This window comes from Pteropus vampyrus, unplaced genomic scaffold (genome assembly GCF_000151845.1).
Source record: "Pteropus vampyrus isolate Shadow unplaced genomic scaffold, Pvam_2.0 Scaffold30, whole genome shotgun sequence".
Taxonomy (NCBI): Eukaryota; Metazoa; Chordata; class Mammalia; order Chiroptera; family Pteropodidae; genus Pteropus; species Pteropus vampyrus.
This window is the reverse complement of record NW_011888811.1, coordinates 9,557,230-9,569,393: the sequence shown is the minus strand read 5'-3', so window position 1 is coordinate 9,569,393 and position 12,164 is coordinate 9,557,230. Positions and strand designations below refer to the sequence as shown.

Here is a 12,164-nt window from a genome sequence, read left to right as displayed (position 1 = left end):
GTCAACATCTGCGTGGATTACTATGAGAACAAGATGTATCTGACCCCCAGTGAGAAGCACATGCTCCTCAAGGTACAGCTCCCATAGTCACCTCCTTCTCATTTAAAACCATTTATAAAGAACAGTATTTCTTTTTCTTACTTAAAAATTGATACAGATCTTCCTGCGTGCAATGTTTTGCAACTTATTTTTTTTTCCTTGACTATGTCATATACATCCTTCCAGACATCATTAAGGGTATTTCTGCGATGTCATTTTTAATGACTGCTCTGTTGTCCGTTGTATGGGGACAGTGTTATTTAACGGATCCCCCGTTGTTGGATATTCGCTAACCTGCATTGAATATTCCTGCAGCACAGCCTTTGTGTACATACTCTTAACAAGTCCAACTTCCTGGAGGAGAAATTGCTGACTCAAAGGGAAGGCAAAATCTTCAAGCTTTTGCTCTGTTTTGCCAAAATGGTCACATTTGATTGATCAGTTTACAAGTTTCACCTTTAAATTGTCAAGTAATATTTATTATTGTAGAAGATCTGAAATATACAGAAAGGCACAAAGAAATTTAATCTCTAAAACTCCATTCAGAATAACCCTTTTAAGCATTTAATGTATTTCTGTCTCATTTTTTTCTCTGCTTATATAGTCAACATATACAATACACATAAATTATGTGTGTGTGACTTTTACCCCATTTCATTAAATGTATTGGAATATTATGCAGCTGTTAAATAATGTCGTATGGATGAGCTTTCATTTTTTGAGCCATTATTCTCCTGTTAGCTGCTTAGGACGTTGATGACTTCTCCCTAACGGCTGTAGCACTGAGATGAACAGCCTTCTGCACATTCTTTATATACACACTGCGTAGCCCCTTTTGATTCTTCCTTCCCCAGCATCTCACCTTTCAAAGTGCTCCTGGTGGTTCTACTTTTTCTCCATCTCTCCTCCAAGTCACTTGTCATTCTGAGCATCCCGGCCCTGTTTGTGTCCCGGTCTTTACACTTCCATAGTACCTCAATGGCGTTTGCAGGGCAGTGTGGCCTTGTGACTTGTTCACTCTGGCTTCCTCTGCCCAGTCAGAAATCCAGAGAAGTCGCCCTGCGTCCAGCAGCCTCTCACCCCCAGTGCTGTGCCCGGGCAATTATTGTGACTCTCCCCAGAATCGCTGCTTCAGCGACTAGGTTGCCAGTTTCCAGTCCACCAGGCATCCTCGATGCTGCCGTCAGATTCTCGGGCCCGCCTTTTCTCTCACCTGCCTTTCACCCTTAGACACCTCAGCTTCAGTCTGGCCCCAGCACTATTCTGCTCTTTCATGTCTCCGCAGTTTGTGTTAGTGAATGCAGATGCCACCAGGGGGTGTTGTTCACTCTTAACAGAAAAGTCTGGCACACATGCTGCAGAACCACAAAATGCAACTAAAGAAGTGACCTTAACAGTCCTCAAGTTCACTTCCTTATATGTCAGATGTGATTTACTCATGGTCACATAGCAGCTGTGAGCCAAGGAAAGCTGCTTTCAGCCTCGTTGTTCAGGCTCCCTGTACGTTTGACTAAAGGAGCAAAACAAGCCAGCATTCAGGAAACTATTAAATGGACTGGAATATCAAGAATTATGAGCCTGTCGACCTGCTTATTGGGCATTGTCAGGCAAAAAAAAAAAAAATGTATTTTTTTAAAAGAGTCTCCGATGGCTCCTCCTGAATCTTTACTTAGGAAAGAGGTGAATAGTTTTACATTTGTTCAGCATTTAGCAAGTATTCATCAGGTGCCTGTAATGTGCTAGACCCCAGGGGTGCAGCAATAGCACAGCTCAGTCCTTTCTCCCTAGAGGGATCTAAATGCATAAACGATGTTATCGTCAGATCCAAGTTCAGATTCTGTCTGCAGCTCACTAGCTGTGTGATACTGGCAAGCTGTCTAACCTCTCTGTGTCTCCAGTTCCTCCTCTATAGAGTAAAGATATTGTATAGAACTTGACTTATAAGATTGTTGTGAGAATTATGGATAATTTTTTTAAAGCCCTAAACACAGATGAGCCCATAGTAATAAGTGGCCGCTGTAATTTGCTAAAGGGCCATCTGTATTTCTTTATAGAAATCCAATTTTTGGTTGAAATTAGACGTATGTGTTCTTTCTTTATTTGAAGATATATGAGTTTTTGTAATAGACTGTGCAGCTACAGGGTGTGTGTGTGTGTGTGTGTGCGTGTGCATGCATGCATGCCCACTGACCTACTTTTTTTTGGTTTTTTGAAACTTTTCCAATGGATGTCACCAGCTTCTGTGCTCTGACCCTTCTCACTCCAGGTAATGGGTTTTGGTCTCTACCTGATGGATGGAAATGTCAGTAACATTTACAAACTGGATGCCAAGAAGAGAATCAACCTCAGCAAAATCGATAAATTCTTTAAGGTCAGCATCTGAGGCTGGGGCTGGGGCTGGACAGGGGCCAGGGGCTGGGATGGTCTCTCAGGAGACAGGAATGAAGTTAGCCAGCACATGTGGGCCTTGTTGATCGGGGTGTAGCTCTAGAGACCCAGAGGAGGAGCAGGGGGACTAGAGTGGCAGGGCCTCCAGCCACCTTGGCAGAAGGCAGCCCTGTGAAAGGCAAACATGCTCCCTAGTCTCCAGATTCAGCTGGGAGGCCTTATGATTCTTTTTGCATACTGCCTTTTCCCTTTCCTGAAATCCCTTGCCATCTAAAGGAAGAGGCGCATCCTAGAAGACAGTGCCTGCTTTAATTTTTAGTGTAAATGAGAGCTCACAGAAGCAGAAGGATTAAAGACTGGGTTTTAAAATGACTGACTTTTGCAAAATCACTGCCTTCAGCCCAGCCCACCAGAGGCCACTTCAGCTGGTGTCTGTGTCTGGGCAGAATGGTTCATGGCATCCATGTGCCCCAGACATTTCATCTTCTGGCCCCAAATCTTTCAAAATAAAACCTTGCAGTTAAGTTAAGCCTTTGAGGTTTTTGCCAAGGGCTTTCCTACTTTGGAGTTGAATTCCATGTTGTCAGTTGATTCTAGAGTTGGGCACTGCAGGCCTGGAGTGAGCCTGGGAAGTCAGATGTGGAGAAGCCAAGCTTAACATTAAAAGTGGACTCCCTCAAAAGTATGGCGTGGGGGACACGAGACTGGGCCTGGGTCTCACCAACTCTTTGAGGTTAAAGGGAAATAAGTCACCAAAAGACACCCTGTGGCTTGGCTTCTTTTCAAGGCTGAAACTCTCACTTTTCTTCAGAGCTGCCCCAAATGAAAACAAGGAGAACCTTGTAAAATCTGCTTCTGCCTTCATCAGCATGATGAGATGGGGCGAAGCGAAAGAACACTGCCTCACTTCAGACGGGCCTGGGTCTTAGACCGGCCCTGCCACTTAGTAGCTGGATAACTGAGACAGTCACAACACCTGTGAAACCGAGTTCCCCAGCCTCATATGAATGCTCATTGTATCTACTCTATGGGGTCCCCCTGAGAGTTCGGTGAGATCACACAGGTGAGTCAGGCTTATATGCCTGGCTCCTTGACTTCTAGCCAGTGTTACTTCGTGAAAAGAAATCAGTTAGGCTGTCTAAGCTTCGTTTTCTTCATCTGTGAAATGGGAGTGACCTGACCTCCCGGGGTTATTGGATGGGTTGAGATACTATTTTTTTGTTTTCTTTAAGACTTTTTTTTTTTTTAAGGAAGTTTTAGATTCACAGCAAACGTGAGCAGAAAGCACAGAGATTTCCCACATGCCCCCTGCCCCCCCAACTCCGTGCATAGTCTCTCCCATTATCAGCACCCCCAGCAGAGGGGTGCATTTGTTAAAATGGATGAACCTGCACTGACACATCATCGTCACGCAAAGTCCATTGTTTATGATAGGGATCACTCACGACCTTGTACATTCTGTGGGTTTTGACAAAAGTAGAATGACACGTATCTTCCGTACGGCATTATACAGAGTAGTTTCTTTCACTGCCCTAAAAATCCTCCGGTTCTGAAGTGCCTCACTCGGTGCCGAGCGCATCAGAAGCGGGCAGGAAATGCCAGCTTCCCCTCAGGCATTTGTCCTGGTCTTCAGCTGGGACTTGTCTGCCCTCTGGTGTCAGGTATAATGATTTCAATGATGTCACATGGAGTTTCTCGGGAATGCCACACTCGGCTAGCAGCATCCAGGTGCCCACTCCTTGTCCAGAGTTCCAAGCAGCGAGGATCCTCTTATGGGAGGAAAATTAGAGCAAAGAGGACTTTGCCCTGGGAGGCAAGCCCTCAGCTCCTCATCCTTTATCTATCTTCCTGCTGGGTGACCTTGAACAAGTCACTTTGCCTCTCTGGGCTCAGTTGCTGGAAGACAGGGGACCTGTATGCTGGCTGGGGCTCTTCTCGGTTCCAAGGTCACACAGAAGCATCATCGGAAGCAAGAACTGGGGGTCGGCCCAGAGGCACGTGGAGGTCGCTGCCCAGGTCCCCCTCGGCTTCTCACGCGCTGTGTTTGCTTCCTTTGCAGCAGCTGCAGGTGGTGCCCCTTTTCGGCGACATGCAGATAGAGCTGGCCAGATACATTAAGACCAGTGCTCACTATGAAGAGAACAAGTCCAAGTGAGTGCCTGCCGTAATGTCTCTCGGCTCCCACGAGGACGCCCAGCCCGGGCAGGGGGCTGAGGGGCCACTTCAGCCCCTCCTCCCTCCCCAGAGCCCTGGGCAGGTGGATTCCAGAGGGGAGCAGCGGCGGGCGCTCTGAGCCCTTTTGCATCTGCCCTTTGCTGCCAGGGTTCAAAAGTGCTCAGAGCACAGCCACGCCCCTTCTCCGTCCCAGCCGTGAGCCACGCTGCCCACAGCGGGACAGCAGGAGTCCCCCTTCCTTGAGAAGCGGGAGGAAGGGCTGGCCCTCAGTGGTCAGGTGGAGCGAGATGGTGTCCTGCTTCATCGCCCCGATTCTCTCTTCAGGTTTCGTGTCCGTGCAGTAAGCACGTCATGGAGTGTGTGGTTCGGGCAGTTCCAACTGTGAAGTGGGTTGACAGCCTCACCTAGAAACCACCATCCTAGGGAATCTGTGCTAAGATCTGGGGTGTTAGTGCCTCATGGGAATTGGGGGACATCCAGGAACAGCCTTTCTCTCTGGAGTTGTTAGGAGGCTTCTTCTGCCTGCGTCTCTCCCAAAGCTGAGTGACTTTGACCTTTCCATATAGCAGTGTGGGACGGGCTGGACCATCCTTTAGTCATGAGTGAGGTCTTAAAAATGCATAAACAATGTCCTTGAACTTCACCAGCCTTGAGCCCCTGTGACTGAGTCTCGCCAAGGAAAGCTGGGTTAGTCCCTTCATAACCCAATGGCTGCTGGCGTGTAAGAGAGATTTTCTCAGAAATCCGTAGAGTTGAACACTGAACTCATTTCCTCACATTTTATGCATGAATTCTCGACCACCTGAAGCTGGTTGGGAGTGGTAACATGGCCAGGGCGGGGTGTCAGTTTCAAGTGATCTTGTCCCCAAGCCTACACAGTTAACTGAAAACCAATGCCAAAGTATAAGCATGAGGAAGTCTATAACCTTTCTGAGTATTCTCGTGAAGGCCGCGTCAGGGCTCTTTTTAAAATATTCAATTCTTGCCAAAGCAGCTATCTGCCTTATTTGGTGGCCATGTTTCTAGTCTGTCTACCAGGTCACCTAAATTGGGGAGCAGAAGAGGGTGAAAGAAAGAGGCTGTCTTTTGTATCTTAGGGAAGGAGGATGAAGATTTTCGTTCATTTCCTCTCTAGTGTAGGATGATTTTTCATCTTTTTTGATATCTTTCAAAAAAGAGTTGAAAAGAAACAAGGAAGGAAGAGGGAGGAAGAAGAGAGGAGGAAAGGAAGTGAACCCGCAGCGCCCCTCAGGGTGCCCATGGCGTCCCTCTCCACGGAGTGCTTCCGTGTTGCCAGGTCACTGCTGGAGGAGAGGCACTGTCCCTTCAGGTTTCCCCAGTCCCTCCCCAAGGCTCCTTCAAAGCCAGCTCCAACCACAGAGTGTCAGCGTAGTGGGTCAGTAGACAGATTTTGGGAGGCTGCCCATTTTGCTTTTTCTTTACTCGAATTCCAGCCCTTTGTAGCCCTCGAGAGGCTGTCAGTTCTTCCTCACTCGTTCTAACTGGTAAGTACTGTGGACATCAGACCTCTGGAAAGGCCTGCGCATGGGTCTTAGAGGAGGAAGAAGGGCTCTTCCACTGAGCCTGCGGTCCCCACAGCATGGGGTGAGCAGGCTGGGTTACCGCTTGGTTCCACCCAGGGGATTGGCCGCCTTGTCTAGGCACCAGGAGCAACTAGTAAGTGGAAGGAGCCTGTCCCACCAGGCGCCCAAGGCCAGGACCCTTTCCGACCCTATGATTTTCTGCCCAGGTGGACGTGCACCCAGAGCAGTATCAGCCCTCAGTACAACATCTGCGAGCAGATGGTTCAGATCCGGGATGACCACATCCGCTTCATCTCTGAACTCGCTCGCTACAGCAACAGTGAGGTGAGCTTGCTCGGGCTGCTGGGACGGAGGCCCGCGTGGGCCCAGAGTGAGAAGGGGCAGGGACCCGCCAGGAAAGAAACGATCACAAGGATAATGGAGAGCAAGAGTGAGGGAAGAATACACATCGGAGGCAGGAGGACAGGATGGCCAAGAACAACTGGGTTTGATTCTGGTTCCGCTTGGACCATCGCAACTTATTCAACATCTCTATGCCTTGGTTTCCTCCTCTGATAAATGAGAGTAATAGTACCCAGAAAGGTTCACTGAGAGGATTAAACAATGTCTGACCCATATGGTGCCTAGCAGATGGTAATAGACTAAGAATTGTCTGCACGTGATCCAAACTGTCTCTACCCTCGATAGCAAGAGAAACAGAGTTCTGAACACTCATACTCATAAACACCATCTAAATATTGTTAAACTGCACAATAACGAGTGATTGTTGAACAAGCCAGAAAATATAGCTAGGGACAGAATTAATTTTCAAACCTTAGAAAAAATGCATATATGCCCAAAGAGGAGAAATCAATCACATAAAATCCTACCACCCGGGACCAACTGTGATTAATATTTGGGTGTGTCTGTCCTTCTGGATCTCTTCCCATATGAACCCTTCCAATAAATATGTGTGTTGGGTTACTAACACAAGCCCTCTGAATTCCTTTATTACCTGGCGCTCCTGGATGACTGCACGCTACCGTGTTTGCTCAGTGCTTCCACTATGTGGCTGGTGGCGGTAGTGCTCATGCTTTCCAGACCCAAGCTCAGAAATGCCTGTGATCAAAGGGCAACATATTTGAAATGAGGACAATCAGACAAATGCAGGTGGTGTGGTCTTTAGGTCAGTGGATATAGGCGTCAAGCATCAAGCTTGTGGCTTTATAAATCATATGTGCCAATCAATTGAACTAAAGCTATGGGAGTAATTTAAGTGCAGAGACCCCCTTTATTCTTTGTCAAGTTTTGGTCTGAGAATGAGTCTGGCTCAAAGTTATTTTTAAATTGTACACTTTAGTCTGTGTGTATACAGACAGCCCTCGTTATTTTTAGTAGTTATGTTCTGTAAAGTGGCCACAAACACTGATTTAGCAAATACTGAATCATTACTCCTGGGTTAGGTTCCTGTGAGCCTCTGTCACAACATTTTTTTCATCTGATCAGTGCATAACCTTATGTGCTTTTCTGTTTAAAGACATCTTATGTGATATGTATTGTTGATTCATTAGCATTGAACTCACTGCTAACGATACTATAACTCACAAACCTTATCTAAAACGTGTTCTCCATAAGGCACTTCATAGCCTTCTTGCATTAGGAACACGAGACAGAACACTAGGCTTGGGGCCATTTTAAATAGGGAAATCAGCAGTAAAAAGTACAAAAGTATGAAAAATGTGGTGCTAAATAAACCACAAAGAGGTCAGTTGCTTGCAGTATGAAAGCTGAAACAAGAAGGCAGGGCATCACGGTGTTCGCCCTCAGCTGAGAATGTGACCCAAATTTTTCACCATTCTGCATATGTCTATGAATGACTGTGAAGGTGCTGGGAGTATTGATTTTGAGGTTATAAATAAATTTTAGTGAGTAGGCGAATTCACACAGAATCCACAAATAATGAAGACTTGCTCTCTATATTTTTGTGTGTGTGCATGCATACATGTATATACACATATATGTATTATGTCTATGCATATGCACATGAAAACATACATGTTATATTTCATTGTGGAACATCACACAATCAAGTAGATGTTTGTCCTCACCGGGGCTTTTCAATCAGCGAGTCATGTCTAATTAATGAGTTGCGAAATCAGCGTATTCAGAGTCAAGTTGCCTTGTGACAAATGTTTTCTGGATATATTTACTATCTCTAGGTAAGAATGTGTTCCTGAATCTAGAGTATGCATTTCCTCCTGTAAATTGCACTCACAAAGTTTGAGACCGCTGCTCTGCGACATCCCGGGGTGGTTGTGAGTGGGGCACTGGCATCACAGCATCTGAGTGTGAACCCTCAGCCATTCACAAGCCGTGCGGCCTCGGCAAGGCGCTTACTTGTCTATACCTCAGTTTCTTCATCAAGGGGGTTTAATAACAGCACCTCTCATATGGTGTTTTTTTGAGTGAAATAAAGTATAAAAGCATCAGTGAGGCTGACGGCCAGTGTTCTCCAGGTGGTGACAGGCTCCGGGCTGGACAGCCAGAAGTCGGATGAGGAGTACCGTGAGCTCTTCGACCTGGCCCTGCGGGGCCTGCAGCTTTTATCCAAGTGGAGCGCCCATGTCATGGAGGTGGTAGGTGTCCCAGGCCGGAGGCCTGTCCCTCCACGCCTCCTTCACTAGGACTCTGTCTGCCTCTGCCTCTCCCAGCACTCTTTTTTAAATAGCTGCATTGAGATATAATTTCCACAGCATACCATTCACCCATTTTAAACATAGATTTGTTGGTTTTCAGTATATTTACAGAGTTGCACAACCACAGTCAAATTTAGTACATTTTTATCACCTCAAAAAGAAACCCCACATGACCACCTCCCCAGTCCCTGTCCCCCCATCCCCAGTCTACTTCCCGCCTCTTTTCCAATTCTGGATGTTTCCTATAAGTAGAATCCTATCACATGTGGTCTTTTGTGGCTGGCTCGTTGCACTTTGTATGATTTCAAGGTCCATCCATGTGGTAGCACGAATCAGCAGTTCATTCCCGTTTGTGGCTGAGCAGTCTTCCATTGCATGGACACCCCTGGTTTTGTCTGCGCATTCCTCCCTGAGGGACATGTGGGTTGTTCACGCTCTCCCCAGTACTCCTGGAAGCTGGTTCACCCCACAGACAAGTTCTGTAACAAGGACTGCCCTGGCACGGCGGAGGAGTACGAGAGGGCCACGCGCTACAACTTAGTCTGTATATATACAGACAGCCCTCGTTATTTTTAGTAGTTATGTTCTGTAAAGTGGCCACAAACACTGATTTAGCAAATACTGAATCATTACTCCTGGGTTAGGTTCCTGTGAGCCTCTGTCACAACATTTTTTTCATCTGATCAGTGCATAACCTTATGTGCTTTTCTGTTTAAAGACATCTTATGTGATATGTATTGTTGATTCATTAGCATTGAACTCACTGCTAACGATACTATAACTCACAAACCTTATCTAAAACATGTTCTCCATAAGGCACTTCATAGCCTTCTTGCATTAGGAACACGAGACAGAACACTAGGCTTGGGGCCATTTTAAATAGGGAAATCAGCAGTAAAAAGTACAAAAGTATGAAAAATGTGGTACTAAATAAACCACAAAGAGGTCAGTTGCTTGCAGTATGAAAGCTGAAACAAGAAGGCAGGGCATCACGGTGTTCGCCCTCAGCTGAGAATGTGACCCAAATTTTTCACCATTCTGCATATGTCTATGAATGACTGTGAAGGTGCTGGGAGTATTGATTTTGAGGTTATAAATAAATTTTAGTGAGTAGGCGAATTCACACAGAATCCACAAATAATGAAGACTTGCTCTCTATATTTTTGTGTGTGTGCATGCATACATGTATATACACATATATGTATTATGTCTATGCATATGCACATGAAAACATACATGTTATATTTCATTGTGGAACATCACACAATCAAGTAGATGTTTGTCCTCACCGGGGCTTTTCAATCAGCGAGTCATGTCTAATTAATGAGTTGCGAAATCAGCGTATTCAGAGTCAAGTTGCCTTGTGACAAATGTTTTCTGGATATATTTACTATCTCTAGGTAAGAATGTGTTCCTGAATCTAGAGTATGCATTTCCTCCTGTAAATTGCACTCACAAAGTTTGAGACCGCTGCTCTGCGACATCCCGGGGTGGTTGTGAGTGGGGCACTGGCATCACAGCATCTGAGTGTGAACCCTCAGCCATTCACAAGCCGTGCGGCCTCGGCAAGGCGCTTACTTGTCTATACCTCAGTTTCTTCATCAAGGGGGTTTAATAACAGCACCTCTCATATGGTGTTTTTTTGAGTGAAATAAAGTATAAAAGCATCAGTGAGGCTGACGGCCAGTGTTCTCCAGGTGGTGACAGGCTCCGGGCTGGACAGCCAGAAGTCGGATGAGGAGTACCGTGAGCTCTTCGACCTGGCCCTGCGGGGCCTGCAGCTTTTATCCAAGTGGAGCGCCCATGTCATGGAGGTGGTAGGTGTCCCAGGCCGGAGGCCTGTCCCTCCACGCCTCCTTCACTAGGACTCTGTCTGCCTCTGCCTCTCCCAGCACTCTTTTTTAAATAGCTGCATTGAGATATAATTTCCACAGCATACCATTCACCCATTTTAAACATAGATTTGTTGGTTTTCAGTATATTTACAGAGTTGCACAACCACAGTCAAATTTAGTACATTTTTATCACCTCAAAAAGAAACCCCACATGACCACCTCCCCAGTCCCTGTCCCCCCATCCCCAGTCTACTTCCCGCCTCTTTTCCAATTCTGGATGTTTCCTATAAGTAGAATCCTATCACATGTGGTCTTTTGTGGCTGGCTCGTTGCACTTTGTATGATTTCAAGGTCCATCCATGTGGTAGCACGAATCAGCAGTTCATTCCCGTTTGTGGCTGAGCAGTCTTCCATTGCATGGACACCCCTGGTTTTGTCTGCGCATTCCTCCCTGAGGGACATGTGGGTTGTTCACGCTCTCCCCAGTACTCCTGGAAGCTGGTTCACCCCACAGACAAGTTCTGTAACAAGGACTGCCCTGGCACGGCGGAGGAGTACGAGAGGGCCACGCGCTACAACTACACCAGCGAGGAGAAGTTCGCCTTCGTGGAGGTGAGGGCTGACCCCCTGCGTCCGCTTCGCCCCGAGGCTGCTGCTCAGGGTCCATCAAGGTGGTGAGGTGGTTCCAGGGTGGTTCTGAGCGAGACGGCAGCCTCGGTTCCCCTCACGTGCATACACTTTTTTGTCTCCCTGTTTCCGACCCGAATTCATCTCTGTCAAGTTATTCAGAAACAATTAGAAACTCATTCTGTTCTTAAAAGTCCAAAGGAAAGTGTGTTCACTCAGTAGAAAAATGGGCAGAAGGAAACCAATAGAAGAAACAGAGGAAAACAAGTGACTAAGAGAGAGAAGAAAAATGCCCAAATTGCTGAGCGCTCAGAGAGAACTCATTCATGACAGAGAGAGCTACGGATTGAAACGAGGATGAAGTAGAGTGTTGACCAGTCAGGATGGTGAGGACTTGGGAGATTGATGATGCCTGCTGCTGGTTGAAGTGTGGGAAATAGACCTTCTCAGATACTTTGGCCCATCTACATTTTACGGGCTTTGTATGAAGGCGATCTGATCGTAGGTATTCAGATTTTTAATGTGTGTACCCTTTGCCCAGGCATTTTCTTCTGGGAGTCTGTCCCAGGGAAAGAAGCCAACTGTGCAGAGACATATGCATGTAGGTATCACAGTAGCGTTTTTAATACCAAAGTATGTGAAACGACTGAGATCACCCTCAGTATGAGACTAGGCAGAAAAAACAAAGGTATGGCTAACGTCACGACTATTATGCAGCCACCAAAATGGATGTCCTGACATGGAAAGCTAAGCACAGTATGTTGTTAAGTTAAAAAAAAAAAAAAGATTATAAAACAACATGTAAAATTATTCCATTTAGATTAAAATTAATATACTTTTGAGTATTTGCTCAAAACTAAAGAACATAAGTACTTATATTT

General features: G+C 46.2%; 2 protein-coding genes across 3 annotated transcripts in view; both read left to right on the top strand.

Moving 5' to 3' along the window:
• Positions 1-9,397, top strand: part of LOC111737709 (cytoplasmic FMR1-interacting protein 2-like) — a 47,071-nt gene extending 37,674 nt beyond the window's left edge. Inside the window, exons 7-12 of the mRNA XM_023528652.1 lie at positions 3-72; positions 2,306-2,410; positions 4,487-4,578; positions 6,353-6,470; positions 8,642-8,761; positions 9,266-9,397. Coding sequence (XP_023384420.1) covers positions 3-72; positions 2,306-2,410; positions 4,487-4,578; positions 6,353-6,470; positions 8,642-8,761; positions 9,266-9,397 — 637 coding nt within the window. The remainder of the gene's footprint in view (positions 1-2; positions 73-2,305; positions 2,411-4,486; positions 4,579-6,352; positions 6,471-8,641; positions 8,762-9,265) is intronic.
• A 1,100-nt stretch (positions 9,398-10,497) lies between these two features.
• LOC105289956 (cytoplasmic FMR1-interacting protein 2) overlaps positions 10,498-12,164 on the top strand; it is an 87,673-nt gene continuing 86,006 nt past the window's right edge. For both annotated transcript variants that reach the window (XM_023528627.1, XM_023528626.1), the window contains exons 1-2: positions 10,498-10,638; positions 11,143-11,268. In XM_023528627.1, coding sequence (XP_023384395.1) covers positions 10,630-10,638; positions 11,143-11,268 — 135 coding nt within the window. In that variant the 5' untranslated portion in view covers positions 10,498-10,629. The remainder of the gene's footprint in view (positions 10,639-11,142; positions 11,269-12,164) is intronic.